The 18694-nt window shown below is 39.9% G+C and overlaps 1 protein-coding gene across 2 annotated transcripts; it reads left to right on the top strand.

Moving 5' to 3' along the window:
- Positions 1-1600: 1600 nt before the first annotated feature.
- API5 (apoptosis inhibitor 5) lies at positions 1601-18178 on the top strand. Of its 2 annotated transcripts, none has more exons than XM_074909388.1 (14): positions 1601-1775; positions 5306-5467; positions 6381-6474; positions 7500-7565; positions 7930-8081; positions 9380-9586; positions 10112-10216; positions 11263-11352; positions 11926-12107; positions 12321-12414; positions 12904-12960; positions 13889-13965; positions 14307-14443; positions 16033-18178. In XM_074909388.1, exons 1-14 carry the CDS (start codon positions 1707-1709, stop codon positions 16110-16112), a joined length of 1572 nt encoding a protein of 523 aa, XP_074765489.1. In that variant the 5' UTR covers positions 1601-1706; the 3' UTR covers positions 16113-18178. The 2 variants fall into 2 exon arrangements, with proteins under 2 accessions (XP_074765489.1, XP_074765490.1); XM_074909389.1 differs by lacking the exon at positions 16033-18178 and adding an exon at positions 14708-14748.
- The last annotated feature ends 516 nt before the right edge of the window (positions 18179-18694 follow it).

The following is an 18694-nucleotide window of genomic DNA, read 5'->3' on the forward strand; positions in this document are numbered from 1 at the left end:
AAAGGAGATAACGAGGCACCTCCATCTATGTAAACATTTCATGGGGGTTAAAAAGCAATTAAATGGGAGGTTCGTTTTTCCTCGTTTCTGGCCAAGTTGTAAAAGCTTGCCATGGCAGTGCTGATAAAGATGATTATAGAGTTTTAAAATCTGCATTCAGATGTGATGCTGCCTGGAAGATGTTAGAGGGCAAGAGACTGACATCTCTTAATATCCTGAGGAAGCTGTCCCTAGAAAATGAAAGGTTCAGGTAAGCTAGTCAAGCTCTTTTGATGCATTAAAAATATTTTTTCTCTCCTGTTACATTTTGTTCCCGGTACTAAGATTAATCGGCGTACTTTTAAGAGGATTACTTTGGGTAAATGCGATAGTCACAAGCACAGGCACAAGATGGCCGTGGTTAGGATGTGACAGCAGCCACAAGCCTCTGCACCCTCAGAGCCCATCAGGGCATGCAAAAACCACATTAATCCACCCACAGGCAGGTGAAAGCACTGGGCTGCAGGACAAATTTGGGGAGAAAAGTGACTGATGCGGCCACTGCTGCCACTTGCTGAAACACTGTCAGAGCGGAGGAACAACGCGAGGAAGGGAAACGATACCGCTGCACATCCCTGCCTCCACCGGCTTCGGAGAGAGAACGGGGCCTTGAATGACTCCAGAAGCACCCTTCATCCTGCGGGAAAGGATGCGAAAGAGAGGTGCAGCATTTTGCCTAGCTCAGGTTGACGTGAGGGGAATCCTCTTTCATTTGAAGTGCCTGTGAAGTTAGCAGGATGCTAAAGCATCTTGAGATGAGAGGGAAGACGCTGCTACAGCCTTTTAACTTTTGTCACAATTTGTATTTGGGTTATTTGAGCCTACTGCGTGCGTGCTGCCTCTGTTGATATTAGCTGCAGATACTTAATTTCCTATATGCTGGAATTAGGGGGTACTTTCCTCTGCAGGAAAAGATGAAAGTCACCAAATCATAGGAAACCGGTCTCTTTCTTGCACCAGGAGCTCAATGTACAGGCACTTTCCATACGTCTTTCATAGTATTTGTGTATGAAAGACAAAAAGGGATACACAGACGAGTAGCTGGGGGAAGACGGCAGTCAGGGAAAGGAGGAGGAGCACGAAAAAAAGCCCAGGGGGAAGAAAAAAAAAAAAAAAAAAGGCAAGGTTGCAAACGGTGAAGGACACGGCGTATCCCTGAACAAACACACGCATCCTGTACCACTCCCCCGGCAGTAAGAGAGGCCGTCGAATGCCGTGGCTCGAGACTGAGGGCCAGGCAGATAAAACCCACCAAATTTTGAAATACCGCTTACAGCGGGCGGTTGTGAGAGCGCGTTACGCTTTGCGCTCCGGTTCCGCACACCCGAGCACGAGGCGCCAGGCAGGAGCCGGGGCACTCCTGCTGGCGCTGAACAGGCGTTTAGTGCCACTGGTGACCGAGGCACGGAGGGAAGCAGAGCTGTGGGTCCGCCAGGCCGTCGGTCCGTCCGTCCCACGCCGCCCCCCGCCTTTAACGGGCCCGGGCAGTTCCACCCCCAGCCGCCTGGGGGCGCTGCGCAGGCGCCGGCACACGGCCGCTCTGGGACTTCCGCCTCGGTGGTGCCTGACGGCGGCGGCCTGAGCGGCGGCGGCGGCCCGAGCGGTGGTGGCGGTGTCAGCGGCGGCTTCGGTGTCAGCGGCGGCTTCTGTTCCTTCCCCGCCGCACCATGCCCACCGTGGAGGAGCTCTACCGCAACTACGGCATCCTGGCGGACGCCACCGAGACGGCGGGCCAGGTGCGGCGTGGCTGCGGCCTGCAAGGCCTCGCTAGGCCTCAGGCTTGAGTACCGCGGCGCCGCCGCGGGGAGTTCCGGGCTGGGCGGGTTGAGACGCGGGCGGTGGGCGAGCGGGACGAGATGTCGCCGGAGGGGCTGCTCGCCTCGCCGGACGGGCGGTTGGCCCCTGGGGCTGTTGTCGGTGTATGTTTCCTCACGACCGGGAGGCGGGGGGTGGGTAGAGATTAGCTTCGCGCTTGCGGTTCTGCAAGGATGGTAGCAGCTCTCGTAGCTTTTGCATCCTCCTCCCGTCCTGTCAGCAGCTCTCCTTTTAAATATGGCGTCGTGGATATTAACTAGTTATTAGCTAGAGTCAGGCTGCTTTTTGCATGGAGGTGGGGAGTTTCGCCTGACGGAATTCAGGCCCTCAAGAAGACGCCGGTCGTCTAGATCTGATCCAGCACACTTGCAGTTCCGGAGATCTTCTGGCAGGCTCTTGCTAAAAGGCTTGTTGGAGGAAGGTGAAAGTCTGTTAAGGTTTGACAGTTACCTATAGCCCTTTTTTTTTTTTTTTTTTTTTTTCCTTAAGGCAATAATGGAAGATTGATCCTCACAGATAAGGGAGATTTTAAACCTGTAAAATCTTGGCAAGATCTGCTGTTTGTTTATACATTACTGAATTACTGAAAAAAAAAAAATATTACCAATACAAAATATTATGGTTAGTTAAAACTAGTTTTCGAATTGTATTAGGCTCTCATTTTGCTAAATGGCTACCTGAAAAAGCAGCAGGTATTTATTTATTTTTTGGTCATAAGGTACATAAATAGGAAAGTAGCTTTGCACATACCTAGCAGTGGATTCTAAACTAGATACTACTATGCAAGGTCACTTGTAAAGCTCTAGGAGGACAAATAATATGGTAGTTGTTTGTTTGTTTTTTAAAGGGGGTGTTTTTCTTTTTAATTCCAGTCCATTTGCTTTGCTTTTGTAATTATGCCCTAGTGAAATAAAGTATCCTTGCAGACAGTCCAACAAAAACATCATCCCAGAGCTAACTAAAAAATGGAACTAGAATGTTGAGAAATACAGGGAGAGGTACAGAATAAAACAGATGCAGTTATTGTGACATTTTACAAATACACAGTCCATCATCATTTTGACTCTTGTGCGTAGCTTTTGTAAGATAGGAATGGCCACCTTGAGTAGAACAAGCTCCAGCATAGTTGAGAAATGCAGCCTGTGACAGGGTTCAATAGCAGGTGTGTAAGAACCTCTGAGGGTAAGTACAGAATGACGATTCCCGATATACTCATCCCAGCTTTGCTTCTCTCCAGCTTGTGGGCTTCCAGAGCCAGAGGTGGTGTCTTTGTAATTAGTATATCTGCTAGATTGTTCTTCAGTGAACTTTTCTGATGCTTTTTTTAACTGATTATATTTCTGGCATACAAACGTTGTGTGGCAAAATGTTCCGTTAATTCGGTAACCTTTCTGAAGGAGTTATTTTCTTTGAATTTGTCATTTCATTATCTTACTTGATGTCTCCAATTTTGGCATTCTGAGAAACCATGAGTAATTGTTCACTATTCATCAGTTTTATGCCACTTATTACTTTATTATCTCTTAACAACCTTATGACCGTGATGTCTCACTACGAAAAGCCATAGTCACCTTGTCTCAAAAAAAGAAGTCTTGAACATGAGAAGAGCAAGGGGACAACCAGGAGCATGAGACTAAGAGGAGTAATTTAAAAGATTCAAAGTGTTGAGCTTATAAAAGAGTGTTTCAGTTGAGAAAGGGGCTCAGGTATGATGAGTCTACCTAATGAGTGGAATGAAGGTGAGAACTTGAAAAAAAGTCTTAGGAGGCAGGCTTAAAAATAAAGATGAAGATGAACTATTCTACATAATGCATCATGTAACTTGTCACAGGACGTTACAGAGTATGAACTGGTTCAAGAACTAATCTAGAGAAATTAATGGATGATTGGTCAGTTGACAGTTATTAACAATAAAGCTCTGGATGCTGTCTCTGGCCTAAGACATTCCTGTACTGCAGACTGGGAGGAAATGTGCAAAACTGAAGGCACTCACTGCTTCTGCAGTTGCCTGCTTTTTTTCTTGACTATTCAGTGCTGCCAGGTACAGGGTAAAATAAACTTCTGCCTGAGATGTTTTTTACCTAAATGATAGGAGTAGTTAACATGCAGTAATGCAAATTCATGGAACACAAGCTACTCTATTTCATTGCTGTATGAATGATTTTTCAATATGTATTAAGTAATTTGTTCCACAGAAAAAGTTGTTCTTAATGTGCAGTCTGAGAACTTGTGGCTGCAATAATGTGTCTTTCACTGTGAGTTTGTGCTGTCTCATTCCTGCCTTCGCTGTTGCATATACTGTGTTGGCACAGCTACAGAATAAACTGGACAGGGATGTGGATCTGTTGAAAAGCAAACATTTTTTCTTTGGTTATTTTTTCCCAGATCAGTGTCCCAATCCTGTTCAGAATAGGGCAACGCAGAGAGCTGTCAGCGAAGTGTAGGGAGTGTTTAAGGAGCATGGGTACTGAATGTTAAAATACAGCTTACTTTAGAGGGAATTAATGCTGTGTACTGCTTTGTAAATTAGTATCTCTGCTTGCTGTGGGTGAACTTTTAGGGATACATGTGGCTCTGAGAAATTTAAATAAAGTGTCGTGTGCTGTTGATGTTGCTGTTCAAAGTAGGACAAGTTGTCTAAAGCATTCTTTTCACAGCCATGAAGAAAATTAATGATAGAAGGTTCTGATTTCTGCTAGCATCCTAATAATGCTGACTTATTTCGCAAACACATAGCTAACACAACAAAGACTTCCATTTAGTCTAAAGTTTCAGTCCTGCAGGCACAAAATCAGAAATGCCTGTGTGATTCTAGTAGGAGCAGCTAAAGAATCATCTACTCTGTGGCTGAATGATTATTTCTGTATTCCAACTCGAGAATTTTTTTTTTTTTTAATTGGATCTAGTCTCTGTTAAAAGATCTTTTAAGAACTGTTTTTTCTCAGATTAAATTAACTGCTTGAGTAGATGCCAAAGATGCTTTAGCACAGTATACATTAAAAATCATTCATGATCCATTCCAGTGGCATGGTTGTGGGGAGAGGTAACCTCTACTTGAGAGACAATGAACAGGCAGACAGAAGACAGAAACTCCTTGAAAAACTATGCAGGTTCAGTGAAGGTGATCATGTAATTCCTTGAGTCTGGGCTAATCTAATCATAAGTGGTGTGCAAGAGCTGTTAGCCTTAGGGCTGGCAGTTTGAACAATAAGCACTTGAACAGACAGAGGAACCAGAATAACACTAAAAATCAGTCAATAGAGGCAAATTTTACTACATTGGCACAGTTATATTGGACTAAGAGATAAATTTATTTCTCTGTATGAAATTCAGGTGAACTGTACTATAATTCACTTAAACAGCTGAAGTGAATGGGAGGGGAAGAAATCCTGTCCTGGTCTTGAGAATACCCCAAGATTTTTGTTTATATATGCTGTTTTTCCTCTTTCAGCATAAGGATGCATACCAGGCCATCTTGGATGGTGTGAAAGGAGGTGCCAAGGAGAAGAGACTTGCAGCCCAGTTTATTCCTAAATTCTTCAAGCATTTTCCTGAGCTAGCTGACTCAGCTATCAATGCCCAGTTGGACCTCTGTGAAGATGAAGATGTTTCTGTAAGAATAAGAACATACACTGAATTTGTATTCTGTTATTCTTTTCTCTTTTTTTTTTTTTTTTTTTTTTTTTTTTAAATGGGCTATGTCTTTTGGGAGGGGAGAGTTTGTCTTTGGAAAACTTAAGAATGCTTAGCTGTATTCCTGCAATAGAAGAATCTATTGTGTGATGGCATGGGAAGATACATCAGTGTTCATTTGTCTTTTTTGCTTCCATAATAGATCAAAGGAACAGCTCTGTAGAGAGAAACTTAGATATTCAAATGAACCGTATCTATTACATTTTTGCCTTTCAAAAAGCACTTTGTGGTAATTGATTCTAATAAATCCTGCTGGGAGGCAAGAAAATTTTGTTTGCACCTGAGAACCATGGGGATGTGATTATGAATGTATTATTCTTGCAGAAGTCTTGAGATGCTTCATGCTGTTACTCTGATGTTGATAGAAGCTGTACCTTTGAAGCATCTCTGGTTATCAGATCTGAAATGACTTGGACAGATCATTCAAGGATTTTTGGTGGTGGTGGAACAGAACCTGAAGTTTATCTCTGCCATATGCACAACTGTGAAACTGTCCTTCCTGTTAGTAAATATGACTCCACAACAACACAGATCCCAGCTCTTTATTTTGTTGATCAAATGGATGATTTTTTGAAGTGTTGTTTGAATTTGGTTTTTTTCCGGTGCTGCTTAGCTCTAAGAAAAAATATTTTCTTCATAAACATAATCGTTTCATAGCAAATATGAAATTTGGACTGCCATTAAATCCTCCTGAATGATAGTAATTTTAAAAGAGTATGTGGTCATTTTCTCAAATTTGGCTGATTTTTCTGCCAAACTTTGGTAGTTGAATTGCCTTATTTTTTTGTAATTACTTAAATTTTTTATTTCCATGATACTAACAATTTTGGCAGATCCGGCGACAAGCAATTAAGGAATTGCCTCAGTTTGCCACTGGAGATAATCTTCCTCGGGTAGCAGACATACTGACCCAGCTTCTGCAGTCAGGTAGGAGACATTGGTAGTTTCCTGGCTGATTTTGTAGCACAGCTAAAAATCTGTAGTTTTGTTCTTTAAAAAGTTTTCTGGTGATACATAATTTGTTACAAAGTAGTCTGTCCCAGTGCCACTCATGTCCTGCTTCTGCTCTTTTCCCCCTCCTTTATATTTGCTGTACAATTATGCTGCTAATTCTGCTGAAAGGTCACTAATTATCCTAATCTAAACTGAAAATCTTTCTTTTAAATATAACAAAATTTTTTTCATACAAGTTCTCTGAAATCATCTGTAGAAAAAGGGAAGAGTGAAAAAAAAAACCCAAACCAACCCTCCAGTTACGGACTGCAGCAATTTACCTTCTGAAAAAGTTACTGGGTTTCTAATCCAGGTACTCAGGAACTTTAAAAATCCTGAAGGCATTTTCTTCCATACAGTGCGGTTTTGGTACAAAATATTTAATTCAGGATTTAATATACAATATGTATTTTTTTAATCTCAGTAAGTTATAGAGTGCTAAATATTAGATGTTCAAATTTGTATTAAAAATGCATGATTAAGTCTCTAGGCTTCTCAGAAGAGACTTTTCTTGAGATTTACACATTTCTTCATTTAATTCATGAGGAAAATTGTTTCTCCCACCTAGAAATACTGTAGATTACTGAAAAGTTTAAAAAGAAATTACTATTTATTTTACCTTAACTTAGTAAAGGTCAGCTTGTTTATTCAGCTGTTCCTTAAAATGACTAAATAAATTGATTAATACCTTCAAGTTTTCAGTCCTATCAGGTTCGTAACGTTAAAGTTTTGGCAGGGAGGTTGAAGTGGCAAATAACTTTTTGGTTTGCTTCCAACTTTCTTAACGTGACTTTCTACTTCCTCAGTCTAGTAGTCATTAAAAATACAAGCTACGTAGTTTATAATTGTATGCTGACGATGGAATACTTCTTGTGAGATATCAGAAATCTTTGTTTTTCTGTTCCTACATTTACATTTCAAGGATATGCATATAAGATGGTTTTTTTTCCTCTCTTCAGATGATTCTGCAGAATTCAATTTGGTGAACAATGCTTTGCTCAGTATATTTAAGATGGATGCTAAAGGTAAAGGACATATTTTTCTGTAAATATCTTTTATTAATACTTTCCAGTCTCTGGTAGAATGAGAACAGGACTCGATTTTGTATCTTCTTAGTACAATGCAGAAGTTAGAGACACAAACTCACTGTTTGGTTTTACAAGCAATAGAGAAGTTTTCAGTAATTGTGGATCCGACACAGACCAGTGAAAGAATGTGGATTCTTATGTCAAGCTACGTGAAAATTGCAGGTTTTCTTAAAAGCTAGGCTGGCAGTTATTTTAAAATGTGTTATGGAGTCTTAGAGGAGGAAAATTCTTTCTTCTGCATAGAAAGCTCAGCTCTTAACGTCTGAAATGATTTGCATTACCTGATTTATTCTCCATTCAGGGACTTTGGGAGGCTTATTCAGTCAAATTCTTCAGGGAGAGGATATTGTGAGAGAGCGAGCCATCAAGTTCCTCTCTACAAAGCTGAAAACCCTGCCTGAGGAGGTGATGACAAAGGAAGTAGAAGAGTTCATACTGACTGAATCAAAGAAGGTGAGTGTCTTTATTTCAGTACAAACTGAAGTATTATTAAACCATCCCTCATCACTGGTGTTGCTCTAGAGGTCTGTTTAAACCACATGTAGAGTTAAGCATTGTACAAATGTGGTTCTGCTAATGATTCAAACTTTGCAGCATATTTTTGTGGGAATGTTAAAATAACGGTAGACTCTTCTCATTTTGTAAGAGTGACTTTTATTAGAATCATAGAATCGTTCATGTTGGAAAGGAGCTTTGGGAGATTGATCACCTCAGTGAATCACGCTCAGCTGAATTCAGATCAGATTTCTCGGTGCTTTGTCCAGTTGGGTTTTAAAAAGCATTAAGGATGGAGATTTCCCATACTGTCTGGGCAGCCAGCTCTATTGTTTACTTGTCCTCAACATGATTTATTTTTTTCTTTGTCCAGTTGGAACCTCCCATTTCAGTTTTGTATTGTTGTCTCATTCTCACCCTGTGCACCTTAGTAAAGAACCTGGCACTCCTACTGTTGGTGACTTGTTCTTTAAGTATTGGGGGATCAGTGTTAGGTTGCCTCAGATCCTTATCACTTTTTTCCTTTAGGCTGAAAAAGCCCAGTTTTGTTAAGTTCTCACAGGTCATGACACTTGCTGGCTGGGCTTTCTAAAGCTTATCAACATCTTCCTTGTACAGGAGGGTCGGACTCCAGGTGCAGTATTCCAGATTTGGTCTAATGACGTCATAGCAAAGGAGAATTGGGGATCCCTTTGCTTTCCTCAGTCTACTGGCTGTGCTCTTGCCCAGGACACTGTTTGTCACCCGAGGAACGGTGCTGACACTTAGGTGTAGCCTGCTGTCCCCCAGAACCCTCAGGGTCTGCTCAGCAGAGCCGATCCCCAGCCAGTCAGTCCCCAGCATGTGCTGTGGCAGGGAAGTTAGTTTATCCTGGGTGCAGGGATTTGTCTTTTTTGAACTTCATGAGATTCCTGTGCATTCCCCAAGCTGAGGAAGATACAAAAAGTGTTATAACAATGCTCATTTCATGTTTATTCTGTGTGAAGCATATGATTTTGTTAGATAAGAAATTTGTTCTTAAGGTTTAGAGTTCAAGGAAAATGTTTTCTAACAGCTTAATGGCAGTTACTTTAATTTGGAGATGCATACAATTATACTGCATGTTTTCATGCGTTCCTTTAAACTTGTGTTTTTAAACCAGAAGCTAAATTTAGATGCTAAATATTTGCATCCTTTACCTTTTAGAATCAATTAGACTTGACTTCAAGGTTTGCAAATTACCACCATAGACATATGTTTTCTGGTGTTCTGTTAAGGTCCTGGAAGACGTGACAGGCGAGGAATTTGTTCTGTTCATGAAAATATTGTCTGGATTAAAAAGCTTACAGACAGTAAGTGGGAGGCAACAGCTAGTGGAGCTGGTAGCTGAACAAGCTGACCTGGAACAAACGTTTAATCCATCTGATCCAGATTGTGTGGACAGACTTCTACAGTGTACTCGGCAGGCGGTGCCACTCTTCTCAGTATGTATTTATTTGCTTTGCATGAGGAATATTGTGGAAAGTTAATGGCTGTAGCTTCCCTTCAGTGTTCTCAGTGATTATATTAGAATGACAGCATATCAGAACGTCCCTGCTTTCAGCTTCTAACATATTAAAATGTTGGAAAACATCCTTAAAGCCTCCAAATGCAAAGAGCTTTTGTGTTATTCTCTGCTCTTTGACATTTTCTTTCAAATTTAAGATACTACAGCGAATTATGACAAGATTCTCACATTAGGCTCATACGTGTCTGATTGTGATTATTTCAAGTCTAGTGCCAGGCAGTTGCAGTACTTAGGCCTATTCTTGCATTATAGGCAATCTTTTCAGCTTCTAAGTTTAAGCTCCCTGAAAGGGTCTCTGCTTTTCAGGAACTAGAGGGAAGTTTGTTCGTTTTAAGGTACAGCTGTGCGGTAGGCATTTATAAGGGTGGTGGAGTGGTGGGGGAAGAACATTTAACTCTTTAAAACTCAGAGTAGCCTGAATAATATGCGGTGTTTTTTGCAGAAAAATGTGCATTCCACAAGATTTGTTACTTACTTCTGTGAGCATGTTCTGCCAAACCTCAGTTCTTTGACTACTCCAGTGGAGGGTCTTGATATCCAGTTAGAGGTAAGCCAAAGCTAAAATGTCTTTCAAATCATAAAAAATAAGTATCTTTGATGAAGACAGCTATCTTTAAAATTGCAAAGTCTTTTCTTAAGTATTCATTTCTTAGCTTGGAGGAAAACTAGCTACACTAGGAAAAAAATATTTTGCCGTATTGAGGCATGACTGAGCATTGCATTTTAAAATGTGCGTCATTTGTCCCGAGCTTTAGAAGCAAGGCTAGAATAAGTAGATTGGTGTAATCATTTTTATATTACTGTCAATTTTTTTTTTTTAAGCACCTAGCATTTACTGAAATGAATGTTGCATGGCTTGTGCTAATTTAGCCTCCTAGGGGAGTGGCTTAATCTCTGTAATTTTGCTTACGTTAATCAGTGTTTCAGCTAGATCTTGTGAATCTCACTTTGGAGGTGAGCTGTGCTGCAGACCTGGGAGGTGAAGCTTTGTTTACTTGTTGACTAATGATGCTTGTTGGGATTAGACACTGTCCTGGTTCAGCTAGAATAGGGTTAAGTTTCCCCAGCAGTGGGAAGGGAGCTCCAGCCAGGTATCTCAGGAACAGTTTGTGTTGCTTTTGTCCCTGAAGGTACCCGCAACGGGACTGCTCTATCCTTGTGGTATATCTCTGTATATCTTTTGTACTGTTTACTGCTATTACTGCTTATTGTTATTGCTGTTGTTGTTGTTTAGTTTATTATTTGTTACACTGTTGTATTAAATTTTAACTTATCTCAACCCCGGTGTTTGTACTTCACTCTCTGCCCCATCCGGTCTGAGGGTGGGGGAGGGACAACAGCAGCATGGTCTCGGATCCCCTGCAGGGCCTAAACCACCACAGATGCAGAAACTTGTGTTTCTGTTGAGGACATGAAAAACAGACTAGGCCTGTTCAGCCTTGTATTCTTTCCTGGTGTTTGGGAGGGGTTTAATTTTAATAGCTGACCTCTACTGTGCCAGCCATAGTGAAGTGATAATCACTTTTAGGTTGAACGTTAAGCCTTTGTACTTTTCAGTTAACATGTGGAAAACCTGATTATCCTTATGTGTAGGTTTTGAAGCTTCTTGCTGAAATGAGTTCGTTTTGTGGTGATATGGAAAAGCTTGAATCAAATCTGAAGAAGCTGTTTGATAAATTACTGGTAAGACCAATCAATTCAAATTTTACTCCTATAAAACACTTGAAAAAAATTAATCAAAGCAAGTTATTTTTGTCTCTTGATCTATTTATCCTCTTTCTAAAGTGGCTATTTCAAAGATAGCCCTGTCCATGATACAAGGTCAGACATCATTTTGCAATTTAGAGCCTTTGTAGATAGAGAGCTGTTACCTGCATAATGTTTTTAATCCAGTAAACTCATGGCTTTGTTCTTTTCAGTTTTTATAGTCATGATTCATGTTGATCTCATTAAAGGCTATATCTGCACTGACAATTTTAAGCAAATATAACACTCAGAAGCATTGGTGCAGTACATTGTTGCTTCCTGTGGTAATTGCTACCGTAATATTTCCTCCGAGTCGGAGGTTTCAAGTCCCATAAGTGTCGGCAAACCAGCTGCACCAGAACTTCATGCAACAGTTCATCATGTTAGTGTAGGGATGGGGGATACTTCTTAAATTGTCAGCATAAATAAACCCTCCGGTTCAAACACTGCAAAAGAATGGTCAGTCAGCGTAAATGTCTCATGCATTTGTTTTTCCTTTCTGTTCATTAGGAGTATATGCCCCTTCCTCCAGAGGAAGCAGAGAATGGGGAAAATGCTGGCAATGAAGAGCCCAAGTTGCAATTCAGTTATGTGGAGTGTTTATTGTACAGCTTCCATCAGCTGGGTCGTAAACTTCCGGACTTCCTCACAGCCAAGTTGAATGCAGAGAAATTGAAAGACTTTAAAATCAGGTAATGATTTAGAGGCAAGTGTTAAAGTTCTGTTAGAAAGCGTGAATTATTATTGTCTGGGTGCTGAAGAAGCACAAATCAGATTGATGGAAGATTTACTTTGAGCATTTTTCCTAAAGGGAAAAAAAATGAGATGACAGTTTCCCTTTGCTTATGCTTTTATTTTATGGGAATACATAAAATTTATTAACAGATTGCTTTTAAATTTTTTAGGCTACAGTACTTTGCTCGAGGGTTGCAGGTGTATATTCGACAGCTTCGTCTAGCACTTCAAGGAAAAACAGGAGAAGCCTTGAAAACAGAGGAGGTAACTTGTTGAAGGAATTCTGGTTTTTCTAATTGAACCTAGCAAAGTAAGCACTGGCACACATTAATGGGCTGCAGTCTGTTTTAAGTATGCAAATAGATTAAGGAAATAATACTGCTAACACCTATTGCAACTGCATCTCACCTGATGCTGCATTTTGCAAGCTAAGATGATCTTTTAGTTTCTACTGTTAGCTACTCTCTGCATCCCTATGTATTTGGCTTAACTGTTCTGCATTTTGTTTTGAAGGGGAGATTTTCACATATTGTGGGAAGTACACTGGAACATTAAAGCAACTCATTAATGTAAAACTGCAAGAAACCGAAGAATATTTGTAATGAAAACGCAGAAGAGTACATAACCTTCACTATTACTACTGCTATAGCAATTCACTAGGAAGAGCAGTCAGTTTAGTGTTATGACGTCAAATGCAGTTGATATAATTTAGAACTGCTTGATAGGTGTTCAGTGGTGTTTCTTTTTTTACAGAACAAGATTAAAGTGGTTGCCTTGAAAATAACCAATAACATTAATGTTTTAATCAAGGTAAGTCTTCACCTTATGAAGGAGTAAATTTACACAGTAGAGTAACCTGTGCAGAAAAAAGGAATAGATTTGAACTGAGTTGTACTGTGTTACTAAGTTAGTCGGTGTTAGCCAGCTGAGGGTTGCTGCCTCTTTACTGTTTCTGAAGAGACAGAGATCTGCAGTTTATGTAAGCAGCTTAGCCGCTGCTGCTTCTGTTGGGATAGGGTGTTGAGGCCCTTTTCTGCAGCACTAGTTGCCTGCAGGAGCAGAAGACCTTGCTTTAGGGGTCTGTGGATTCTGGCCGAGCCTTTTTTCCTTGTTGTTTCCCCTTTCTGCAGTGGCAGGGAGGGTAAGGAATACTTTGAAGAGGTGCAAGGAGGTGTAAAGGAGGAAGGAGGCAAAGCAAGTGGCTATACAGAACCTTTTTCTCCAGAGTCTAGGAGAGATGGGATGCAGAAAGAGACTTCTATCCAGAGCCCTTGAAACCATTCTGATTTCTTCTAACCACCTTTTCCTCTTTTTCCTCCTTTTCTTCACTTCCATCCCTCAGTCACCATGATAAACCAAAAACTTTGCCCACAGTGCTGAGACGCTTCTCTTTTCACCGTCATGGGGATATCGGTTGTCTCCCTACAGAAGCCATTGTAGCTCATGATAAGATGCTTGATGTGCATAGGGAGAGAGAGAAGGTATATTACATCAGTAGAAGACACTATTCTGTTAATATAAATCTTATTTGAATTTTCTAGAAAAGTGTATGGACTAAGGCAGCCAGATAAGGCAGTTAGCTACTGCCACCTTCTCCCTCTGCCATGGGACTTTAAAAAGGATTTAAAATTGTTGGACAGTAACTGTTATTCTAGAGTCTCAGTAGGTAGCTAAAATTTTGAAGTGCCCTTGATGTGAATTTAACTGTAAAATTAACTGTCCAATTCTGCCTCCGTAGGATCTCTTCCACATTCCTCCTTCTTATAAAAGTACAGTTACACTGTCCTGGAAACCAGTACAGAAGGCAGATGCAAGGTAAGAATTTTTCGTATAAGAAGAAAACGGTGGTGTTAATTTTTGCTGTTGACAAAGTAAAGATCCCAAGCTTGTGTATATATAATGTAAAAGTTTCTCAATCAAAAATAACACCCATCCTGGAAGGAATTAAGGCTGTGGGGTGATAATCTTAGTCTTGCTTTAGGGATACAGTAGACTGAATCAGCTGGAGACTAGCTTCCTTTCTCTTTGGAAGTATTATTCAGGGCATCTGCACGAGCTGCTGTTAGCTTCCAGCGGTTAATCTTTGAGGCTGAACTGCTATTCCTGTACTTGTCACCACAGGGGTGTAATGGCCTGTTTTTGTTTTCTTCTGTCAGTCAAAAAAGAGCAAGTGAAGATACAACCTCAAGTTCACCCCCAAAGAAAGCTTCAGCGGGACCAAAGAGGGATGCCAGACAAATATATAATCCTCCCAGTGGGAAATACAGCAGTAACCTGGGGAGTTTTTCTTACGGTAAGTTACGCATCTTGGAAGAACTTGTGATAGTTGCGCCTTGAGGTGGGGAAACAAAGAAAGTAAGCCAACTTCCTGTCACAGTCTCAGAAGGTCAAATTATACTTGTCACCTATTCGTGTGTGTAATGGCTTCTTTCTAGCTGTTGATCTGTTTACAGTGTTTGAGTGTTGCCAGCCTCTAAACTATATATGTCATTTGCAAGTTAGTAGTGTTTTAATACATAGTAATTGAATTGTTTTGCTCTCTATCATGACACACAGCACTTGCACCCCAAATTTCCCACTGGACAGACCAGTTGCTGAATGTGGCAGAGCTGGGCCACCTCCTGTCATATGACTGGACCCGTGTTGAACTCCCATTACAGCCACTGCTGATGTTTCAGACCTGATCCAGAACTTCTGGAAATTGCCAGGTTCACCCTGCACATACGGTTTTGTCCTCATACTCCCAGTCAGAGTGATACTGTCTCTGGTCTGGGCAAACCACAAGAGCAGTTGCCAACTGGATGAGCAGGCCCATCAATGGCAGCAGCCTGTTCTTGCTGTGTTCCCTGTAGGCCCGCTGGTCCTACCTCTGGCAAGGAACCAGACTGCTGTGGCAAATTATCACCCGTGCCCATAGGTTGATGATCTAGAGCACTGTCTTATATGTGAAACAAAGAGAAAAAGTAAATCTTCTGCAGATTTCTCACTGCAGACTTCAGGTGATGCATCTGTGTCTCAAGATAAGCTTGTAGTCCTACAGTTCTAAAAACTAGCACATTTTCACAAAAAATCTTTTTGTTGCTTGCTACTGTTTCTTGTTAGTGAGATGCTTAGGCTTCTGATTTCTGTACTGTTTAAAATAAGCACACAGTTTTTCATAGCTTAATATGACCAGTATTTTAAGACTATACATGAAGAGAAAGCATGGAAGGAGAATGAAAGTTTGATATATTTTCAAACAAATACAAAGAAACTTTACTGAAATATTTTATGGGTTTTGTTGCTGTGGTCAGATTTGTTCTTAACAAAGGGAATGGAATACTTTTTTAACAGTATACAAGTAGTTTGTGTGGTATCCATCTGTGTCGTAAGATTTTTAACTGGAGATGGTTAAGATACCGGCCCAGCAAAACAAAATTCTAAGTATGCTGGTGATAACTTAAGGATAGAAAAGGACAAATAGACTGTGGCTTTCCATCACCTTATCAAATCAATAGGAGCAAGTCAAAGAAGCACCTCAATGGTGTTACTGGACAGAAGGATGAGCCTAGGTAGCCTAATGAAGTTCTTTACAGACCAGTTTTCAATTCTGTGATAATGGATTGGCCCAAATATAGTTCTAAAATGGTGCAACAGTTACATATCATAGTGTTAGTATGCAGTAAGACAACATTTAGTTCAGAGAGGCTAATTCTCCTGACCTCCTTTTACAGTTGGTGGGGTTTGTTCTCCACCAAAGCATAACTCTGAGATCTCAGAGTATATAAGCAGGATTAGCCTCAGAGACTTAAGCCAGCCTTCAGTACCTCCAAATTACTGCAATTTAATTTTAATCTGTACATAGTGTAAAACCTGTATGAAAAGTTTTGACTTTTATTTCAGAGCAAAGAGGTGGTTTCCGGGGTGGACGAGGAAGAGGCTGGGGAGGACGTGGCAATCGTAGCCGAGGAAGAATCTACTGAGTAGACCGCTAAATCTTCCGTGCCCCTGAAGGGCTAAAGTGAAAGTGCTACTCAGCAAGTTTGCTTGGAGTATTGTTTCCTTCAAGGACTGCCTTCCACTAAGACTGACTTAAATGTTCTTTCTACCTTTGTATGTATGATCTACTTTTCTAACGGACTACAACTTGTCCATAGTGAAACTACAACTGTATTTTTGGATGCTTACAGTCAGCAGTTTTGGGTTCTTATTTTTGAAGTGTCTTCAGGATTTATTCAAAATTGGAAAAGAGCGTAGATGTTTTATCAAAAGCTACATCTTGACAGTTTGTATATTAACCTAAAAATCAGCTACTGCATAACTGAAACTATATAATTGAGTTTATGTATTAAGTAATGGACAGGAAAGGCATGACAACAGAGATACGTGTCAGATAAGCTTAGCAGCTGAAGTAATCCTTTCCTCATCTGTAACCATATTTTGCAATAAGTGGAGAAGAGTACCATTGATAAATTTGCTTTGATCTACTTTTTTTTTTTTAATGGAATTGAATGAGATACATGCTGGGGTTTTTTAAAAAAGTTTGCAACATGGATGGAAATTTTATTTTGCTTGTAGCATGAAGCAGTCCTTTTCCTTAGAGATGTGAAGAATGTGGTGTTTTTTAGTTTACACATCTTACTCTTCTCCTTGCATTGTAATGCAAAAGTGATGTTTTGCAAATTTTTAATGTTTAATATGAATATCTGCATATAGTTATGCCGTGAAATTTCAGTAAATGACTAGGAAAACCAATAAATGACTATAATTATTCCAGGAATGGGTAAAGACTGATGCAGTGATTAAGCTTCATAGGCTGGAGCTGGACCGTAGCAGTACCTGGCTCTTTTCTGTGTTTTGCAGATTTCTGGATTAGTTGGCACTTGAGGGTTGGTGGGTTGGTTTGTTTTTTTTTTTGTTTCGTGTTTTTTTTACCAATACAGTTGCATTTAAAAATATATAAATAAAATTGTATTTTGGGTAACATTGAAAAATTCCAGTTATATAGTTCGATTCAGGTGGAAAAATTAACAATTCCATGCTATTTTTTCCATAGCAACTTGGGATTCTTATTTACTGGTGTACACCCAGAAAATATAATGTAAGAGCACAATGCTTTTTTTTTTTATTATTATTCTCACCACTCAAAAGTTTTTACTTCTCAGGTCATTCAACATTGTAAAGGAATTAGCAGATAGTAAAAAGAAGTCGGGACAGAGGAAAAGAATTTTAATAAGTGTTCCAGGGTGCTTTGATGTAAAATAGTTTAGGCTTTAGAAGAATGAAGATTATTTCTTATCCTCCTTTTTCTGTCCAGCCATTTGATATCCACAGACACAGACAAATGCCTGAAAGTGATGTTTTCCCACCTCCTTCCATTTGTATTTGCTTGTGAATCTGACTCAGGTGTCTTCATTAACACTCTTTGATATTTATCAATACAATCAGAAGGCCAGAATACAGAAGCTATGTCAAAGTTAGACATTGTTGATGCTAAATTACAAGTCTGGTTTTGCCTAATTCTGGAGCAGTAGGCAGCAAACTTTGGACATTCCAGGACATGTGATCTGATTTTGTATTGATAATTACATGCCAGCTGCTAAAATCTGATTTGTCACTAAAACCAGCTAACCTGGCAAAGAGCTTTCAACATGAGATCAAAATGTTGCTCTGAAAATAGACATTAGGTGGATAATAAGCTCCCATTGGGGAAAAAAAAAAAAAAAAATTGCACTTGTGGCTATAATTTGTGGTTTGAGAGGTTTTAAAAGTGTAATCTCAAAGCCTGAACATAGTTTGTATTTAGATTAATAACTAGGTACTAGCATCTTATTTTCTCACTGAATTTTGAGTGAGTTTTCTTTACAGGACTCCTGTTTTTCAGAGGTGATGTGCAAAGTTCTTGTGGCCACTGAAGTAGTTAGAATTTTTTTCCCCAGTTTCATATTTAAGGTTAATGCAGTGAGTTCTTGTGGAGACACCTGTTCACCATCTTGTTGAATTGTAAATGTTCCCTTATGCTTTTGGAATAAATTCATTTTGTAATTTTGTTTGGCTCATTGTTTCACAGTCACTCTGCAACATTTTGTGTTGGCTTAGTAAAAGGGTGCCCTGGTATCTTTTTGTTTTAGTAACTTAAGATTGCTATAGATGTATTTCTTAATAGCAAATAGCTCAATACATCTTGGCAAGACTGCATTAGCTGTGTCAACTTTTAGGTAATTCATCTTCTAACTGCAAAATTTTAGATAGGAATTTAAATATTTAGCAAAGCTGCATGTCATACATCTTATTTGGGGATTATGTGAAAATTGGTCATTCATTGTCTTATTCAACCTCCTAGATGTTAATGGTTGCAATAAAATTTGTTAGTATCTTAAGATAAAGCAAGAGTGGCCTGGAGTAGCAGCCAGGATTTTTAGGTGTAATCTACACTATGCCTGATGGGAAGACTGGCAGCAGTAAGGGACTGTCATACTTGTGGGAATGTTTTCTACCCTGAGAAACCAAATCCCTTGCACTACTTTAACCACTCTAACACCATTTGTATTTTTCTTTTCTTTGT

Source organism: Athene noctua, chromosome 6, assembly GCF_965140245.1.
Source record: "Athene noctua chromosome 6, bAthNoc1.hap1.1, whole genome shotgun sequence".
Lineage (NCBI taxonomy): Eukaryota > Metazoa > Chordata > Aves > Strigiformes > Strigidae > Athene > Athene noctua.